The sequence below is a fragment of the Lampetra fluviatilis genome, chromosome 60 (genome assembly GCF_964198595.1).
Source record: "Lampetra fluviatilis chromosome 60, kcLamFluv1.1, whole genome shotgun sequence".
NCBI lineage: Eukaryota > Metazoa > Chordata > Hyperoartia > Petromyzontiformes > Petromyzontidae > Lampetra > Lampetra fluviatilis.
In genome coordinates, this window is record NC_136334.1 from 4,310,339 (window position 1) to 4,331,260 (window position 20,922).

The 20,922-nt window shown below is 45.5% G+C and overlaps 1 protein-coding gene across 3 annotated transcripts in view; it reads left to right on the plus strand.

Moving 5' to 3' along the window:
• Positions 1–20,922, plus strand: part of LOC144950911 (transforming growth factor-beta-induced protein ig-h3-like) — a 254,138-nt gene that overhangs the window by 24,403 nt on the left and 208,813 nt on the right. For all 3 annotated transcript variants that reach the window (XM_078881080.1, XM_078881079.1, XM_078881078.1), the window contains exon 4: positions 17,951–18,015. In XM_078881080.1, the coding sequence (XP_078737206.1) occupies positions 17,951–18,015 (65 nt within the window). The remainder of the gene's footprint in view (positions 1–17,950; positions 18,016–20,922) is intronic.

Here is a 20,922-nt window from a genome sequence, read left to right on the forward strand (position 1 = left end):
TCATCTCCCCATTGGCTGAGGCCAAAGCCAGCAGAACCAATCTTTATAGCTGTCACCTCTCCATCACGTCAGGGCCATGCCCCCAGGCTTCCCCCTATTGGCTGTAAACCAGGACCGGCAGAGCCAATCACCATGACAAGGTGTGATACGTCAGTGAGCCGGATATATTCTCATATTACAGAGTGGTGGATGGCATGCGTCCTCGTTGTGCAATGGACGGCATTGGCGATGGCACCGCTGCCGGCAGAAGTCAGCCCACGCTGTCGCCACGAATAGACTGTTGGGTCAAGTGCTGTTCACGAGCGCCTATAACGGCCAGCATGGCACACAAGGGGGTGGGTGGTGAGCACCGTCTTTGTCTCCCCGAAGCTGGTGTTTGCGCACTCACCATGTACCCATTTACGTTTTCCCTCGCTTATCGTAGTCTGCCCCGAACGGGCCATGTATATACGTAAGTATGTATGTTGAACTCCTTTTGCGACATACCTAGCCAACCGCGCCAATTGGAGGTGCCCTGGTGCGGTTGCACCCAATGGCGGAGCCAGGATTTTCAGGTAGGGAGGGCAAACCCTCCAGCAGTGAAAAATGAAAGGAGTTGTTAGTAAGTAAGGACTTGCTTAATTTTTAGAACTTTCGTGACTGCAGGAATTATTATTTGGTTCTTTCGGTTAAGTCACGTCTAAAGATAAAATAATAAATTAAATTAAATAATAGAATACGACGTTTCGATTGCAACACAAGCAATCATCATCAGGTATAATGAAATAGCGACATAAAATCTAACCAGAAAACTATGTTACCTGTGTTGCTCTCTCTATGTATCTTGGTGATATCTGTCTGCTAATATGTCTGTCTATAGTTTTCTGGTTAGATTTTATGTCGCTATTTCATTATACCTGATGATGATTGCTTGTGTTGCAATCGAAACGTCGTATTCTATTATTTAATTTAATCTATTATTTTATCTTTAGACATGACTTAACCGAAAGAACCAAATAATAAAAGACTTGCTTTTTATTCGACGCGTGTGCGGCGATGGTGCAGCCATCGATCGAGGGTCGAATTCGAACCGCGTTTTGTGATCGGCATCGCGCTCGCTGAAGGTGAAGTCGTGTGCTGTATACGCAACTGCGCACAATTATGTGAGTCACTTATAACCGCTTTGCCGTTACTTATTGCCAATTATGGAATCAGACTATTGTCCTATCATCTCATAGAGTCCCTGGTACGTAATAATATGCTACACGGTGGCAGTGGGTGTCGCAAAATGCCGATTTATTACTAATAAACTCCAATAATCCGATCGAAATTAAGGATTTCGATCGAATCATTGGGGGGGCACGTGCCACCCCCCCCCCCCACCAGTGGTTGCACCGCCTGCACACGCGATAATTACTACCTCATATTCTTAGGTTTTTTCGGTAAAGTCACGTAGGTAAAAAATTAAAATTAATAAAAGTAAAATAAAAATAAAATAAAAATCACGACGTTTTGGAGGCAACACAAGCTTCCGTTTTCTTAGGTTTTTTCGGTAAAATCATGTAGGTAAAATTTTTTTATTAATAAAAGTAAAATAAACATAAAATAAAAATCACGACGTTTCGGAGGCAACACAAGCTTCCGTCTTCAGGTGGAGACGGAAGCCTGAGGACGGAAGCTTGTGTTGCCTCCGAAACGTCGTGATTTTTATTTCATTTTTATTTTACTTTCATTAATTTTTATTTTTATTTTTTACCTCCGTGACTTTACCGAAAAAACCTAAGAATATGGATCCTTGCAGTCACGAAAGCTTCAAATCTAGAATTACTACCTCGCCAGGTATACAAGAGGTCGTGGCTTCGATCCCGAATCTGACGCCTGCATAATTCGAGTTTGCATGTCTCTCTCCCCATGGTCGTGTGGATTTTTCCCCTGGTCCTTCGGTTTCCCCCTCCACATTTTGAATGAACATTACACGTTGTAGAGTATTTGACCTGATGGTCTGCGTAGAGATGCGAGCCGTTAATATCCGCATGTGGTTAGCAATCCACTTGGTCTGTTTTTTTTCCGTTTTATTCCTACAGATATAAAAATATATATTCGTCTCAAAATATCCCCACCGGACGGGGCTTTAATCAACAATTCCAAGCCAAGTTTTGTTGAAACCCACTGCAGTTCCTCCTCTCTGCGTTGCCCCTTCCATACACGCCCAGATTGAGATCCCGGTTATAAAAAATTAACCCGTAAAAACAAAGTTTTTCACTATCAATCCTTTATATGCGTGGCGGCTAGAGTCCTCTCGTCCTCTGGCTTGAGATGGCTGCCACCTATGGGTCAGATGATTGCATTGCACCATTAAGCAATTGGTAATTAAATATGTAATATTTTTGTCCTAAAAAGTGTAAAATTTTGTAAAAAAAATTTCACGAACATTAATTGTCACGCACAACGAGTCTGTGTGGAAAATGTCAACTCAAAGGATTAAAAAATTGAGCGAGTTGAAGTCGCCGCCTTCACACCGTTGGAAAACGCGGCTCTCGTTTTCATAACTTTCAGCTTCAACCCCCTAACCCTTGCTTGGCAAACAAAGCCAAAAAAAACTGTAATTCCTTTCCATAATATAAGATCATCCCCCCTTTCTCTTTGGCACGTGCAGTTCGCGAAGAAAACCCCGCGCGCGATTCAACGTTCAAGTGTTTAATGTTACCTGCCAGCGTTAATTGAACGCTTGCGTGACTTAAATTGCAGCTGAGTTTTGCTGCTCGGCACCTGCAGTGTTCTATGATTTATTGACCGCTATATAAAAAAACTAAAAAAAATTTCTTTCACCCAGGCCCTCGGCGGATCGTTCTTGTAAATGAGGCGGAACGTTTCTTACCTGCGTCAACAAACGTCAACAAATCAATCGAAACACCACCCAGCTCTTACACATATGAAATTTTTTTTTTACCTCAAGGGTATCCTCTCATCAACTGTGCCTTGGATCTTTCCCACACCTCGGTAACCGACCTCTGGGTGGCGTCCCACTAACCGGTCCTTCCCTCCCACCACCCTGCACATAGTGTCCCATCTGATCACATTCGCAGCACGTTCCTGCCACGTTACGTTCCGAACTTTCAAGTGCTTTTGACCCTTTTTGCTCTTCTCTGACATTCTTGAAATCATCTTCTTGGTTCTTTTTTTTATTATGTTTTATTTTTATTATTTTATTATTTCCCTTCTATGTGACTTTACCGAAAGAACCAAGAAAATGAATCTCTGCAGTCACGAAAGCTTTAAATCGAAATTCTTGAAATCTTTCGCCATGCACCTGTACACAAGGCCAAGACGCATTCGTTCAAGTTCCAACTCCCTGAACTGATATACGGTTTACCGTATTCTTGTATAGGGAAATTGAGTTTTCAGGTCCATGTGGCGTACAGCCGTTTCAATAAGGGCAGAAAAAAATGTATTGTTTCTCCCTTGTGATGGGACTTTGTAGGATGAACTTTGAGATTTACAATGGCAACAACCAATAAGGTCTGAATTGGTCTGTAATAATGTAGGCACTAAGAAGGGGTTGACAGCTGTGCGTTACTCATCACAAGCAATTCATGTTGACCTCATAGCCCCGGATGTACGACTTCTGTGAGGTTATTAGTCTTTTCACGTTTCGGAGGACAAAACAAATTTAACCCTCAACAAGTTCGCCCAAGTCTGTAAACGATGAGACGAAACCCATCGTGCCAGAAAAATAGCGGCCTTTTCCTGCAGCTGCTGCTGCTTTGCCAATGTGCAGTTTTGCAAGAGCGTGGGTGTGCGTTCTGCTGTACAGCAGAACGAGTCCCAGGCCCCTTGACTCCGTCTCAGTAGTGTGCATTCAAATTAGCACGTCGTGAGAACCCTGCAATATCGGGTGATCCGCTGGCTTCGATCTTCCGCAAATGAAAGGTCATGGACAACGACCATCCTGACTTTAACCGCGTCCGCCGCACACACCGTGGCGGCAGCATGAGCAGCCGATGATACGGATACCCGATGAAGATGAATTCACGCGTGGAAAATTTAAAACTCTCCGGCGGTGTGCGGTAACGACATTCACCCAGCGCAGATGGCCGATTAAAAATAGAATACAAAGGAGGAGGCATAATCACAGCAATAGACCACTCCGCTACTCCTTATGCAATGAATCTGGCTCGATCACTTCGGTGTAAAATCACAGATGTTGCTGTACAGCAGGGGTGGCCAACTTGTAATGGAACGAGAGACGTAAAGTCGCTGTCAGCTCTGCAAAGAGCCAAGCGAATATTACATTCCGTTCTCCTGTATAATACTGTGTGGTGTTTTCATTAAGTGAATTGGATACAACATGATGAATGTATTAGGGAGCGCATTTTTTCTAATAACGCGGATGTGAATTCAATATAACGCGATTGAGTGAACGAAACTACGTCGCGCCAGTAGGAATAAGCGGTCGAAGTGGCTGGCTCGGAGTAGCAACACCACACAAGGCATTGCGATGCTGCTGGATGTGCCTAGATGCGACCTACACGCCTCAATCTTTGTTCAGGCCTGCGTATACATCTAACATGTTATCGCAGCAAACTGTTATTATAACTTATCATTCTAGATTTGAAGCTTTCGTGACTGCAAGGATTCATATTCTTAGGTTTTTTCGGTAAAGTCACGTAGGTAAAACATTAAAATTAATAAAAGTAAATTAAAATAAAGATCACGACGTTTCGGAGGCAACACAAGCTTCCATCTTCAGGTGGAACCGTCACAGCCACGACAGCTGTATCAAGTAAATGAGAGATTACAAGAGCTACCACTCCGTATATATAAGGTGAGGCTTAAGACTAGTCTTAAGCCTCACCTTACCATATTAATAAAAAGTGTACCGTACTTGGCCCTTCCCCTCTCCAACCATTATATATACGGAGTGGTAGCTCTTGTAATCTCTCATTTACTTGATACAGCTGTCGTGGCTGTGACGGTTCCACCTGAAGACGGAAGCTTGTGTTGCCTCCGAAACGTCGTGATCTTTATTTTATTTTACTTTTATTAATTGGAATGTTTTACCTACGTGACTTTACCGAAAAAACCTAAAAATATAACTTATCATAACGCGATTTTTCCATCACCCGGTGTTTTTCACGAACGCAACTCCTACCGCGTTTTTGGAGACCCAGACTGAATAAGGGTATAAAATATATTGGCAGTTTTCAACGCAGCACTGGAGACATTAATGATTCTTAGCTTCTGTGATAGCACGTTCCGCATTATATACCCCGTCGATAGAACCCCCTGTGGTGGATTAAGGAGCCTCTGTACCACGAGGATCAATGCTTGATCTGCTTCTCTTCTCTATCTTCATTGACGACCCGGTCGATGTCAGCGAGAATCCAGCTGTAGCTCTACGCCAGTGGTTCTTCTACTTAACCTGGGCTGCACGCTCCTCCTGGGGGTGCGTGATGCCCTTTCTGGAGAGGGGGGGGGGGTGCGAGACATGGCCAGATTTTCCTTCGATGGTAAATCATCGAAACTAAGATTAAGCATGAGGCACGTAAGTACTACAACTTACTTTGTTTCTTCAAATCGACGTATTTTTAAACATGATACTTTTTCGATTTAAAGCTTCTTTCGTGACTGCAGGGATTCATCTTCTTGGTTCATTCGGTAAAGTCACGTAGAAGGGAAATAATAAAATAATAAAAATAAAACATAATAAAATAATTATATTTAAAGCTTTCGTGACTGCAGGGATTCATCTTCTTGGTTCATTCGGTAAAGTCACGTAGAAGGGAAATAATAAAATAATAAAAATAAAACATAATAAAATAATTATATTTAAAGCTTTCGTGACTGCAGGGATTCATCTTCTTGGTTCTTTCGGTAAAGTCACGTAGAAGGGAAATAATAAAATAATAAACATAAATAAATACAATTCTCACGACGTTTCGGCCACAACGCAAGCAGCCGTCCTCAGGTGAAGAACAGCATCTGTCGGAAAGACTCATTCAGCCGCTTTGCGGCAACATCAGCTGTGCGAAGGAGAAGAAGACGAATAAGATGAACGAGATGAAGGAGACAAAGCAGAATAAGAAGGCGAATGAGTTGATGATTAAGAAGACGGAGGGGACGAAGATGAAGAAAATAAGGAAGATAACGACTAAGATTAATGAGAAGACAGGGGAGAAGCCGAATCATGCATTTTAACCATTAGAACCTCATTTGCCAGTAGCAAAATATGATTAAAAAATTTTTTTACCATTTTATCTGGCAACAAAAAAAAGGTGTCAGTTTGGTTGCCAGATAAAAGGGTAAAAAAAACAATTATCATATTTTGCTACTGGCAAATGAGGTTCCAATGGTGTAAATGCTTGCCCCGAGCTCTCATACTCTGATGGTGCATTGTCTTTGAGTTGTGCGCCTTTTGGCGTCATCTGGTCCAACACCATGTGAGACTAGGCTCTAAGGAAAGCTGTCTCGGGTGTGGACCAATCAACTTCAAGGACAGTGCATACATTATCAGAGTTGTGTTTTTTGTTTGCATTCTGACTGCAGGTATTGTGGTCAATGCAGTTTTGTTGCCAGATAAAAGGGTAAAACAACAATTATCATGCATTTTAACTCAATTTTTTCTGAAAAAATTGTCCACAGTCGTTTTACCTACCGACACGCCATCCTGCAGAATCAGAATCTTTATTCTAGACTACAGGAAGAGGAATCCGATGAGCTACAAAGCTCTTTGTTCACAGATGTCCAGGGTGGTCAGCGAGTTACAACAGCAAACACGATACAAAAACACGATGGGAGTGCAAAGCATAGGAAAGTTAAGCAAGTCACTAACCATAAATAAATAATAACTTCATTATATCAGTCCGATTTATGAACATTGGACAAAGCAACAGCAACATCAACAAAGCAGTTCCTTAGCACACCAAGAAAACACAGCACAGCAGTGGTCCTTCAAATCTAAAGGCCACATTAACATCGAACAATCAGTACACGGGTGATGATCAAAGTTACAAATCACATTGGCAAATGTCACTGTATCCAGCAATAATCTTCTGTGGCCGTCACATATCTTCTACATTAGCGGCCACGCAAGCCTGAAGCAGATCCTGTTAAGCCACTTGTTCCAGCTGCTGCCTTCCTCCCGATGTTGTCCATCTCTTAAACCACGGTGGCTAGGAGATGTTAACTACCTCGCCTGGTGTACAGGAGGTCGTGGGTTCGATCCCGACCCTGACGCCTGCTGTATATTTGGAGTTTGCGTGTCTCTCTCTCATCACCATCACGGTGGCTAGGAGATGTTAACTACCTCGCCTGGTGTACAGGAGGGCGTGGGTTCGATCCCGACCCTCACGCCTGCTGTATATTTGGAGTTTGCGTGTCTCTCTCTCTCTCATCATCATCACGGTGGCTAGGAGATGTTAACTACCTCGCCTGGTCTACAGGAGGGCGTGGGTTCGATCCCGACCCTGACGCCTGCTGTATATTTGGAATTTGCGTGTCTCTCTCTCTCTCATCATCATCATGGTGGCTAGGAGATGTTAACTACCTCGCCTGGTGTACAGGAGGTCGTGGGTTCGATCCCGACCCTGACGTATGCTGTATATTTGGAGTTTGCGTGTCTCTCTCTCATCATCATCACGATTGCTAGGAGATGTTAACTACCTCGCCTGGTATACAGGAAGCCGTGGGTTCGATCCCGACCCTGACGTTCGCTGTACATTCGGAATTTGATTGTTCTCTCTTTCTCTGCGTGGATTTTTCCCTGGGTCCCTCCGGTTTTTCATCCTTTGACTGCTTCATTATGAAAAATTTTTATAGCTTTGATTGTTTTTTTATTGATGGTTTGTGTTCCTGGACAAACCTGCGCTGAGTAATAACACACAAACAAACAACTCAATGCATACATTCGTTTGAAAACGAATTTCTTTAGAACTGATTTTTGCGTTTAGTTTGTTGTCCATCCCCCCCGAACCTCCGATTGGCGCGGTTGGCTACATATGGTGCGAAAGAAGTTCAACAAACATACATAAATAGATTCACGCAAAGACCCATAAACTCACACAGAGACCCATAGACTCACACAGAGACCCATATAATCACGCTGAGGCCTATAGACTCACACAGACACTTATAGACTCACACAGAGACCCATAGGCTCACACAGAGACCCATAGATTCACACAGAGACCCATAGACTCACACAGAGACCCATAGACTCACACAGAGACTCATAGACTCACACAGAGACCCATAGGCTCACACAGAGACCCATAGATTCACACAGAGACCCATAGACTCACGCTGAGACAGATAGACTCACCCATAGACTCACACAGAGACCCATCGCCTCACACAGAGACCCATAGATTCACACAGAGACCCATAGATTCACACAGAGACCCATAGACTCACACAGAGACCCATAGACTCACACAGAGACCCATAGACTCACACAGAGACCCATCGTTTGTTATCCTGTCCCCGCACTTCCGGTTAGCACGATTGGCTACGTAGGGTGCAAAAGAAGTTCAACATACATACGTACAACTGTGTGTGTGTGTGGCCTTCAAAATAAAAATGATATTACAGGCGACGTTTCTGGCACTTTGATCCCCTCTGTCTGCCCTCTGGATTGTGCCCCGTCTCTTCGTTGGCGAAAGTTTTCGATTCCGTCTCCTCTCCAGCGCCGCTGCTGGAGGACGCGTCTCATTTACCTCGGTCGGTGAAATCCATCACAGGAGAGATATCTTATTTGTTTTTTTAATTCCCTCGCCTTTCCTGGCGATCGATTCGAGCCCGGTACGTACGCATCCCCGCCGCCGTGCGTCGCGGAGAAATGGAAAGGACAGGGGCCAAGTTTCCTCCCCATCTGGTGTTCAGCTACTGTCAGAGGTGTGGACTCGAGTCATGTGACTTGGACTCGAGTCAGACTCGAGTCATGAATTTGATGACTTGCGACTCGACTTGGACTTGCATAACAATGACTTTGTCCCACCTCTGAGATGTGGACTCGAGTCATGTGACTTGAACTCGAGTCAGACTCGAGTCATGAATTTGATGACTTGCGACTCGACTTGGACTTGCATAACAATGACTTTGTCCCACCTCTGAGATGTGGACTCGAGTCATGTGACTTGGACTCGAGTCAGACTCGAGTCATGAATTTGATGACTTGCGACTCGACTTGGACTTGCATAACAATGACTTTGTCCCACCTCTGAGATGTGGACTCGAGTCATGTGACTTGGACTCGAGTCAGACTCGAGTCATGAATTTGATGACTTGCGACTCGACTTGGACTTGCATAACAATGACTTTGTCCCACCTCTGAGATGTGGACTCGAGTCATGTGACTTGGACTCGAGTCAGACTCGAGTCATGAATTTGATGACTTGCGACTCGACTTGGACTTGCATAACAATGACTTTGTCCCACCTATGAGGTGTGGACTCGAGTCATGTGACTTGGACTCGAGTCAGACTCGAGTCATGAATTTGATGACTTGCATAACAATGACTTTGTCCCACCTCTGGCTACTGTCGCTGATTACCGTCCAAGCAACAAGAAGAAAAATGTCTAGCTACTTGCCGGAGGAATAAAGACAAAAACTAATTAACTTGATCTTGTTGGTTCTTTCGGTAAAGTCACGTAGAATTTCCATTCTAAAATGATAAAAATAAAGCATAATAAAATACATAAAATAATAAAAATAAAACATAATAAAATAAATAATACAACGATTTTATTCTGTTTTATTTTTATTATTTTATTATTTCCATTCTACGTGACTTTACCGAAAGAACCAAGAAGATGAATCCCGGCAGTCACGAAAGCGTTAAATCGATAATTTACTTGAATTCCGAATCCTGATGTTTGCTGCCCCGAACTGTGTCGATCCGCTTTTTTGTGCCTGCAAAGGGGGCAGAATATATATATGTAATATATAAAATCTGCTCTTCGAGTTGAGAAAGCGGGGGACAGGAAAAGGGGGGTTCATGGAAGAGATCAGTTTTCTCTGGAAATAAGTCTGGCGTGGGGCTTAGATTATTTTCATTTTGGAAGTACCAGATGTGTCTCTATCGATCGGATATCATTTTCTTTATTTCGTGAATGAAAAAAGCCCGGAGTGAAGTTTTGCGTTCGTTCTAAGTGACACTCACAGTGATCTTGCGCACATTGCCGTGGCGCCTCTACTTCAGCTCGACTTGATTTTTGGGCTTGGCCACGCATCGATCTGGCCACATTTGTGTGGTCGCTAGGCTCACCCTCTTAAGCCTCACCTTACCATATGAACAAAAAGTGTGCTGTACTTGGCCCTTCCCCCCTCTCCAACCATTATATATACGGAGTGGTAGCTCTTGCAATCTCTCATTTACTTGATACAGCTGTCGTGGCTGTGACTGTTCCACCTGAAGACGGAAGCTTGTGTTGCCTCCGAAACGTCGTGATTTTTATTTTATTTTACTTTTATTAATTTTAATGTTTTTACCTACGTGGCTTTACCGAAAAAACCTAAGAATATGGTCGCTAGCGCTTCGCCACCCGACGCGGCCGAATTCACGACGCTGTCACCCGTGCAAGCGTTTAACGGCACGCCAATTGTCACCGTTTCGGCTCGCCGACGAGTTGAAGGAACAGAGTTCTCGCAACCCGATTTCGGCAGAAGTTGAATGCGACGTTTACGCTTGAAACTGCGTCAAGCATCGTCAGGACGAGATCAAGGATGTCAAGCAAAAAATAAAGGAAGTCAAACTTTCCGTGTCACCTGACACTGGGCTTCTTAACCCTTTCCTGTTCCGAAAAAACCCACAAACATTAAATAACTTTAATCTAGATTTGAAGTTTTCGTGACTGCAGGGATCAATACTTTTTGGTTTTTACGGTAAAGTCACGTAGGTAGAAAATAAAAAAATTAAATCACAACGTTTCGATTGCAACACAAGCAACCGTCATCGGGTGGAACAGATACAGCAGGAGAACTGCTGACATAAGAGAAAGAGCTGCTGCAACAAGAGTTCATATCGTATTTTGGTGGGCTCAACCCAAGGGTAAGTGGGCGGAGCTAGAGAAGGAATTTGTACGTGAATGTAAATGTGAGAGATTAGCATGTCAATGTGAGAAGGCCCCCAGCCACCTGTACCGAGGCTCCCACAAGTCTATGCGGGAGGGCACAGAATCACGTCGAGTTATAATGAATAAATCGCATGATGATGCTGCTTTGTAATTGCAAGCGGAACGTAACAGCACTCAAAGTGTAAATGTTGTGGGTTTACCCTCCAACACACAAGCGGTGTGCTGAAGCAGTAACTGATTGGCACGTTTTGTTTTTCCTGACAAACCTTATTACTAATTGGCTGTGTCGGGTGGTGGTGGGTTAACGACACATTTATATATTTACGCGATATAACCCAAAACAAATGTTTATAATGAATAACTTTGGTCGCAGAAGGATCCCACTACTTGTTAGACTGAGCAAGGGCAGCAAGCGTCCTCGCAAAGTTCAAGTGGAACAGGATTCCCAGACACCGCTGGCAGAATCCCAAATTGAGTGGCCTAATTATTAACACAACAACAAAAAAACGCAATACATCCATCAATAACACTAGGTGTGTGGCCTTAAAAGAACAAAAAAATGCGTAGACATATTTGGCGATTCGAAGTGGAAAAAAACACAACCATAATAACGACGTTGACTTAAAGCTTTCGTGACAGCAGTGGTGTTGTGTTGCGATCGAAACGTCGTAGTTTTTTGTTCTTTTCTGTTCTTTTTTTTTAACCTATGTACGCGACTTTACCAAAAGACCCAAGAATATAATAACGACGATGTTATTATTTCAATTCCCTTGCTCGTGCAGAGGGAATGTGAATTATTATTGACTTCTCAACATTTCTGAGAATGTATTGGTTGGACAGGCGAACAAACCGAGTAATTGTGCCTCCGTTTAAAAAAACTAAAAGACACTTACAAAAACATTAAACGGAAAGTAGGAGGGGTAGAGTTTTTCCCAGATTACCAAAAAAAACCTCAGCCGATATCTGCCCTTGGGGGTGTGCGTGTGTGTGGGGGGGGACACACACCGATTGCGTGGTTCGCCCTAAGGGCGCTGCCAATTGCTTGGCAGCAGCGAGCCTAGGTCTGCCCCTGCCTTGGGCTCGATGCCTCTGTGATTGCTCGCGAGGATCAGGGTAAGTGGCGTCCTTTCTGGGCCCCGCGTGGCTCTGACTCTCTCCGTGCGATAACGCGCCCCGGGAGTTCGCGTGCAAGATGCGCGCTCTGCCAGGTTCAGAGCACTGTGTCAATCCGCGTTCTCTACGCCGATGGTTTTTTTTTTACAAACACAAAAATCGCCCCCCAGATAGCCATTTTTTTGGTTTCACAGACTGTTAGCGTGCATCGTTCTTCGCTCATCTTCAGAGAGGTGGAGGTGGGGTGTGGGAGAGGGCACTTTCGCTGACGAGACATCAGTCAGCGTGAGTTTTTTCCCGCCACGCCGTTTGACACCATTGGGGGTTTGGACAGCAGCAGTACGACGACGATGATGATGATGATGGCTGTGGGGGGTGGTTTTCACTCTTTGTGTATTGTCGATGGGAGCCGCACGTCAGCGGGCCGCCACAAAAGGCCACAAGGGCCGCGATGAAAGGTCACCAGGGCCACCAATAAAGACCACCAGGGCCACCAAGAAAGGTCACCAGGGCCACCACAAAAAGCCACCAGGGCCGCCACGAAAGGTTACTAGGGCCGCCACGACAGGCCACCAGGGCCACCACGAAAGGTCACCAAGGCCGCCACGAAAGGTCACCAGGGCCGCCACGACAGGCCACCAGGGCCACCACGAAAGGTCACCAGGGCCGCCATGAAAGGCCACCAGGGCCGCCATGAAAGGCCACCAGGGCCACCAAGAAAGGCCACCAGGGTGGCCACAAAACGCCACCAGGGCCACCACGAAAGGTCACCAGGGCCGCCAAGAAAGGCCACCAGGGCCGCCAGCACCACGCCCGACCGCCTTTGTCTGTCCATTGCGAATTTGTACACACCACACTCATTTGAGGCTGAGTCAACCTAGGGGATTCCCGGAACCGATTTGGATAATCGTCAGTGATGTTGGCCGTGAACGGGAATCCAACTCGTAGTGCAGCGTGCTCACCGGTGCACCTCCGTTCCTCACACTGAACAAAGAAAAAGATCCCCCGTATAGCCTAAAGAGACTGTTGGGGCAAGTGCTGTTAGCAAGCACCAATGATGCCCGGAACGGTACATGAGGAGGTGGTTAGCCCGCACCACGTCCGACGGCCTTTGTCTCACCAGTGGCGATCTATACACATCGCACCAGGTACTCATGTGAGGCTGAGTCGTCCTAGGTGAGGCCCAGGACCAGATAATCGTCACTGGTGTTGACCGTGAGTGGGAATCGAACTCGGGTCACCGGGTTCGTAGCGCAGCATAGCGCTGACCGCCGCACCACCGCTCCCCGCCTCGCACGTGCACACACACACGTCCATGGGCTCGTCAACAAAGATAACGTGAATATGGCAAGATCTGAGCGGAAAACCATCTTCGTGGTGACACTTGAGGCTGCGCAGTGCGATACGCCGAAGAAAAACAAATCAATGAATTAAATAACGTGCGATGAACGTTAATGAAGATGCCAAGAATTGGGAAAAATGCGTGTGCCATGACTGAAAGTCAAATGATGAATGAACTCTTCTCATCCATGCATTGCAACACTTGTTACCCCCGGATTCACACGGCAAGCGTGCAGACGGTTAGCAGCTTTGATTCATAGGCCCGTCTCCATTTAGTGCAAAACATATCTATCCCAGTACCTTCTCGACGTCTATCCCAGTGCCCTCTACACCTCTATACTAGTGGTCGTGCAGCGTACAAGAGGGGGTTGGGGGATCGGGGTGTTGGGATCCCTCTCTGCGGTGGCCGTCTGTGATCACGCGACCAGCACCTTTGTGCAACCCACGGTTGAATAAAATATCTGGGAGGAATGTAATAACAGCGACATCAACAAACTCCCTTTGCTTAACTCAATGCCTCGCAGGTCGCGTCTGCGAGTAAAGGCAATTACCGTGAGTGTGTTCTCGCCTGGTGAAATCAATGGGTGCGGGTGGCGTTGATTTATCGATTGAAGTGATCGATCACCCGATCGAGTGATCGATCATACTGATCAATGAAGCGAACGGCGCAACCATGGACTCACACTTACACCATAGACTCACACTCACACCATAGACACACACTCACACAATAGACTCACACTTACACCATAGACTCACACTCACACCATAGACTCACACTCACACAATAGACTCACACTTACACCATAGACTCACACTCACACCATAGACTCACACACACCATAGACCAGGGGTCGGCAACCTACGGCTCCGGAGCCGCATGCGGCTCTTTGCGGGCTGCTTCTTGACGATATGTACGTATGTACAGTATGTACATAGATGCATTGCGGCTCTTGAAATACTGAATTTTGTACCGAATTGGAAAGAAATGGCTCTTCTTGTTATTTTGGTTGCCGACCCCTGCCATAGACTCACACTCACACCATAGACTCACACTTACACCATAAACTCACACTAAAACCAAAGACTCACACACACCATAGACTCACACTCACACCATAGACTCACACTAAAACCATAGACTCACACTCCCACCATAGACTCACACTCCCACCATAGACTCACACTTACACCAAAGACTCACACTTACACCATAGACTCACACTAAAACCAAAGACTCACACTCACACCATAGACTCACACTCACACCATAGACTCACACTCACACCATAGACTCACACTCACACCATAGACTCACACTAAAACCAAAGACTCACACTCACACCATAGACTCACACTTACACCATAGACTCACACTCACACCATAGACTCACACTTACACCATAGACTCACACACACCATAGACGCCCACTCACACCATAGACTCACACTTACACCATAGGCTCACACTTACACCATAGACTCACACTCACACCATAGACTCACACTCAAACCATAGACTCACACTCACACCATAGACTCACACTAAAACCAAAGACTCACACTCACACCATAGGCTCACACTTACACCATAGACTCACACTCACACCATAGACTCACACTCACACCATAGATTCACACTTACACCATAGATTCACACTTACACCATAGACTCACACTAAAACCATAGACTCACACTTACACCATAGACTCACACTAAAACCAAAGACTCACACTTACACCATAGACTCACACTCACACCATAGACTCACACTCACACCATAGACTCACACTCACACCATAGGCTCACACTAAAACCAAAGACTCACACTCACACCATAGACTCACACTCACACCATAGACTCACACCCACACCATAGACTCACACTCACACCATAGACTCACACTCACACCATAGACTCACACACACCATAGACTCACACTCACACCATAGACACACACTCACACCATAGGCTCACACTTTCACCATAGACGCACACTCACACCATAGACTTACACTCACACCATAGACACACACTCACACCATAGACTCACACTCACACCATAGACTCACACACACCATAGACCCACACTCACACCATAGACTCACACTAAAACCAAAGACTCACACTTACACCATAGTCTCACACTCACACCATAGACTCACACTCACACGATAGACTCACACTCACACCATAGTCTCACACTCACACCATAGACTCACACTCACACCATAGACTCACACTCACACCATAGTCTCACACTCACACCATAGACTCACACCATAGACTCACGCTCACACCATAGTCTCACACTCACACCATAGACTCACACTCACACCATAGACTCACACTTACACCATAGTCTCACACTCACACCATAGGCTCACACTCACACAAAAGACTAACACTTACACCAGACTCACACTCACACCATAGACTCACACTCACACCATAGACTCACACTCACACCATAGACTCACATTCACACCATAGTCTCACACTCACACCATAGACTCACACTCACACCATAGTCTCACACTTACACCATAGACTCACACTCACACCATAGACTCACACTCACACCATAGGCTCACACTCACACCATAGACTCACACTCACACCATTGACTCACACTTACACCATAGACTCATACTCACACCATAGACTCACACTCACACCATAGACTCACACTCACAACATAGACTCACACTTACACCATAGGCTCACTTACACCATAGACTCACACTTACACCATAGACTCACACTTACACCATAGACTCACACTCACACCATAGACACACACTCACACCATAGACTCACACACACCATAGACTCACACTCACACCATAGACTCACACACACCATAGACGCACACTCACACCATAGACACACACTCACACCATAGGCTCACACTCACACCATAGACTCACACACACCATAGACCCACACTCACACCATAGACTCACACTAAAACCATAGACTCACACTTACACCATAGTCTCACACTCACACCATAGACTCACACTCACACGATAGACTCACACTCACACCATAGTCTCACACTCACACCATAGACTCACACTCACACCATAGACTCACACTCACACCATAGACTCACACTCACACCATAGACTCACGCTCACACCATAGTCTCACACTCAAACCATAGACTCACACTCACACCATAGACTCACACTTACACCATAGTCTCACACTCACACCATAGGCTCACACTCACACAAAAGACTCACACTTACACCAGACTCACACTTACACCATAGACTCACACTCACACCATAGACTCACACTCACACCATAGACTCACACTCACACGATAGACTCACACTCACACCATAGACTCACACTCACACCATAGACTCACACTCACACCATAGACTCACACTCACACCATAGACTCACACTCACACCATAGACTCACACTCACACCAAAGACTCACACTCACACCATAGACTCACACTCACACCATAGACTCACACTCACACCTCACCCTCCTGCACCGCCGATTAACACGGTTGGCTGCGTACGGCGCGAAAGAAGTTCACCGTTCACTCGTGCGAACGCGCCAGCACACGGCCACGCGAAGTCCCAGAGCCTGACTCGGAGCGCTGGCCAACGTTGCCAGACACATCGCTGCTGCATCGGTCAACCGGCGTTGTGACCCCTCTCGCCGCCGGCCACTCTTCCTCCTGCGCCTCCGCCACTAAAGCGCTTCAGATACACGCATTGAACGTCGGTGGAGGCTTGGCAAGCCGTGTTACAGCCGTTCCCCCTTGGCAATACCCAATGGTGGACAGTTCCAATGGCCGGTCAACTCCGAGGCGTGATTGTTTCACCTGATGACTGTCGCTTTTGTTGCGATCGAAACGTCGTGATCGATTATTTTCTACCGACGTGACTTTACCGATAGAACCAAAGAACATGATATTATTTCATGAGTTTTTTTTTTTGCGTGTGTGTGTTAAACCGCGTAACTATAAATGTGTCGTTAAACCCGTCACCACCCGAGGCAGCCTATTCTGTAAGGGTTCGGCACGCGAATTTTGCACGTCTTGGTTACGCGGCAAACCTCGCTACAATTGGCTGTGGCAGGTGGTGGCGGGTTTAACGGCGCATTACGCGATGTGACCCAAGAAGAAAGCTGTACTCTGCACCCCTCTTGTGCTTTTGTATTGTTTGTTGTTGTAACGTTGTGACCGCGTGCCCCAAACTGGAAATCTGTGGAAAAAAAAGCTTAACAGTTCTAGATTTGAAGCTTTCGTGACTGCAATGATTCATATTCTCAGGTTTTTTCGGTAAAGTCACGTAGGTGACTTTACCGAAAAAACCTGAGAATATAAAAGCTTAACAGCTCATCTGATTCCTCCCACAGTATAAATAAACATTCTGATTCTGTTGTTTTTTTTATCGTCTCCTTCCCCAGGATGGTGAAGTTCGAATGCTGCCCTGGATACATGAAGGTGGAAGGCGAGAAAGGCTGCCCTGCCAGTAAGTATTGGTGACGCGTTCGATCATTTCAAACCCTTTCCCCTGCCGAGACGTGACCGCAAGTTGCTTGGTTGGGTGGTGTCCCACTCACCGCTGAATCCCGGAACGCACGGGCGTCTCAGCGTTAATTTTATATAAAGAGGTACAGCTGCATCGTTGTTTTTTTTTTAAGACACCGTTACTCACCGCAGAGAACTGTAGCGACACGACCGCCGTACTCTGCGATAGACGGCGCCGACACTGTGACACACGCCCTCCCGCATGGCCTTGTGAGAACCTCGGTACCGATAAAGTTACTTTATATATTTTTTTTATTTTCTGCCGAACCGGGAAAAAAACTGATTATGTACACGAGTGCGTATGCGTAACGCCGACGTCATCGGAATGGAAAAGGGTTAATTGCAAAACGCATGTTGCTGTGAAGAAGGGCCATTGTCTGCAACGTCGACTGTCATTTATTTTTAAATCCTTTAAATTAAGTTCGCTTGCTTGCTTAGGACCGTGCAAATCTTTAGGTCGCTTTTTAACCCACTTCCCGTGATCCAATCGAGCGGACATTTTGCACACAGACTCGTTGTGCGTGACAATTAATGTTGGTGAAAATTTGTTTCCAAAATTTTACACTTTTTAGGACAAAAATATTATATTTAATTACCAATTGCTTAATGCTGCCATGCAATCATCTGACCCATTGGTGGCAGCCATCTCAAGCCAGAGGACGAGAGGACTCTAGCCGCCACGCATATAAAGGATTTATAGTGAAAAACTTTGTTTTTACGGGTTATACTTGTTCCTTGTTTAAGGCCGCAACGTTTTTGACAGATGTGTTGAGTTTGACGGGATAAAACAATCTGAACGGGCTTTACCAGCCGAGGAAAAACACACCGTGCGCAAATAAGGACCAATACTCATCTACATGTGATGTAAAGCGAGGTGAGAGCAATGTACCGATGAGACTTTAATGATTGCAAAATAAAAGATTGCAAAGACGATAACAATCGTTTGCAATAAAACGAGATGGATATAACAGAATATGATTGTTTCTGTTTAGCTTAATTATATTGGCAGGAATACTGTATCTAGATATGAGACACGGTCATTAGTAGGCGCACACAGTTTGGGTATTTATAATTGTAAACACGTCGATTGATTTGTAGCACAAATATGATCCCTAATCGTTTACAATCTGAATCAAACGTGATGTAGGCTCTCGCAACCCAAATTTAATTTCATGCTTGATTTGTGGGTCAGATCCCCGTAGGTAAAATGCGTTTATAAGGGGTGCCAAGGTGGCTAGGAGATGTCAACTCCCTCACCTTGTGTGCAGGAGGTCGTGGGTTCGATCCCGATCCTGATGCCTGCTGTATATTTGGAGTTTTCACATTCTCCCCATGGTCGCGTGGATTTTTCTCCGAGTCCTCTGGATTTTCCCCCTCCACATTTAGAATCAACATCACGCGTTTAAGAGTATTTGGCTGCTATAAATGTCCCCGTGATAAGCTACTTGGTTGAGCTATCATTTGTGGCCAGGTCGCTTCTGAAAAAATTGAAATTCAGTTCAGTGGGCCTTGCTGGTAAAATAAAAAAAAGTTTAGTTTTAGTCGTACACCCCCCACCACCCGACTAACGAAGTCGTCACGTGACAAACAAAAGTGCTTCATCACCACCGGTGCGCTGCTGAAGAGCGATCCATACAATTCTGGCATTTGCATTTGCCAGAATTGTTATCCAATCTGATAGATCATTTTGTGGGCGGGGAATTTGTCGGAGTTTTCTTTCGAAGGTGTAGAATTTCGAGTTAACATTTCCAGTTTGAACTGAATGGACGATATCAGAATGCGAATCTGTATTCATCCTGGAGGAATCCGATGAGCAATTAAGCTCTTTTTATTGCAAACCAAGAATTCCCAACGGTCATTACTTCTCAATGCCAAGGGGAGACTGCCGGGTCATTTTAAAGCGATCACGGGCCGTGAACTTCAAAACGATTCCAGCCGTGTTTATCGAGGCGAAGGTCAAGAGGTCATCACAGACAATGTTGTCGAGGCTGCCGATGCGACCGCATCTCCGCATCAACCCCCTCTCCCACCACCGTTCTCGTAGATCCCCAAAGGTATTGGCACAGTGCAATCGATTTGCACCGTCACACACACACACGTGCCTTTGTCAATCCACTGATTGATGACAGCTTGCCCATGCCCTGTCACCTGTGGAGGTTGTTAGACTATATCTCACCGCACTACACAAATCATTTGCTGCTGCTGCTGATATTGGCACACGCACAACAACTGACATCAACAACAACACAAAATCCTACTCAAGACACTTCTCAATAACACCGTGGCCTTGAAAGTATATATATTGAATCATAATAATAATAATAGGCGACCTTTCGAGACATGGCCCAGGGCCGTTTGAGATGCCCACTCATTCATTTCATTTCATTCAAGGCGGACACGTGGTCATCTCGCCGTACCCACTACACCCAGGGTCTCGGGTGATGGAACACTGGCCGGTTGGGGGGGGGGCAAGGTGGGGATTCGGGGGGTCGGCGCCGCCATTCCTTTGAGTCTTCTTGGTTCTTTCGGTAAAGTCACGTAGAAGGGAAGTAAAAAAATAAAAAAAATTAAACATAATAAAATAATTCTCACGACGTTTCGGCCACAACGCAAGCAGCCGTTCTCAGGTGAAGGACGGCTGCTTGCGTTGTGGCCGAAACGTCGTGAGAATTATTTTATTATGTTTTATTTTTATTATTTTATTACTTCCATTCTACGTGACTTTACCGAAAGAACCAAGAAGAAGAATCCCTGCAGTCACGAAAGCTTTAAATCGAAATTCCTTTGAGTGTTCGCGGTTCTCACTTCGAAACGTCGACCGCCCTAACCTGGAGCGGAGCGAGCGTAA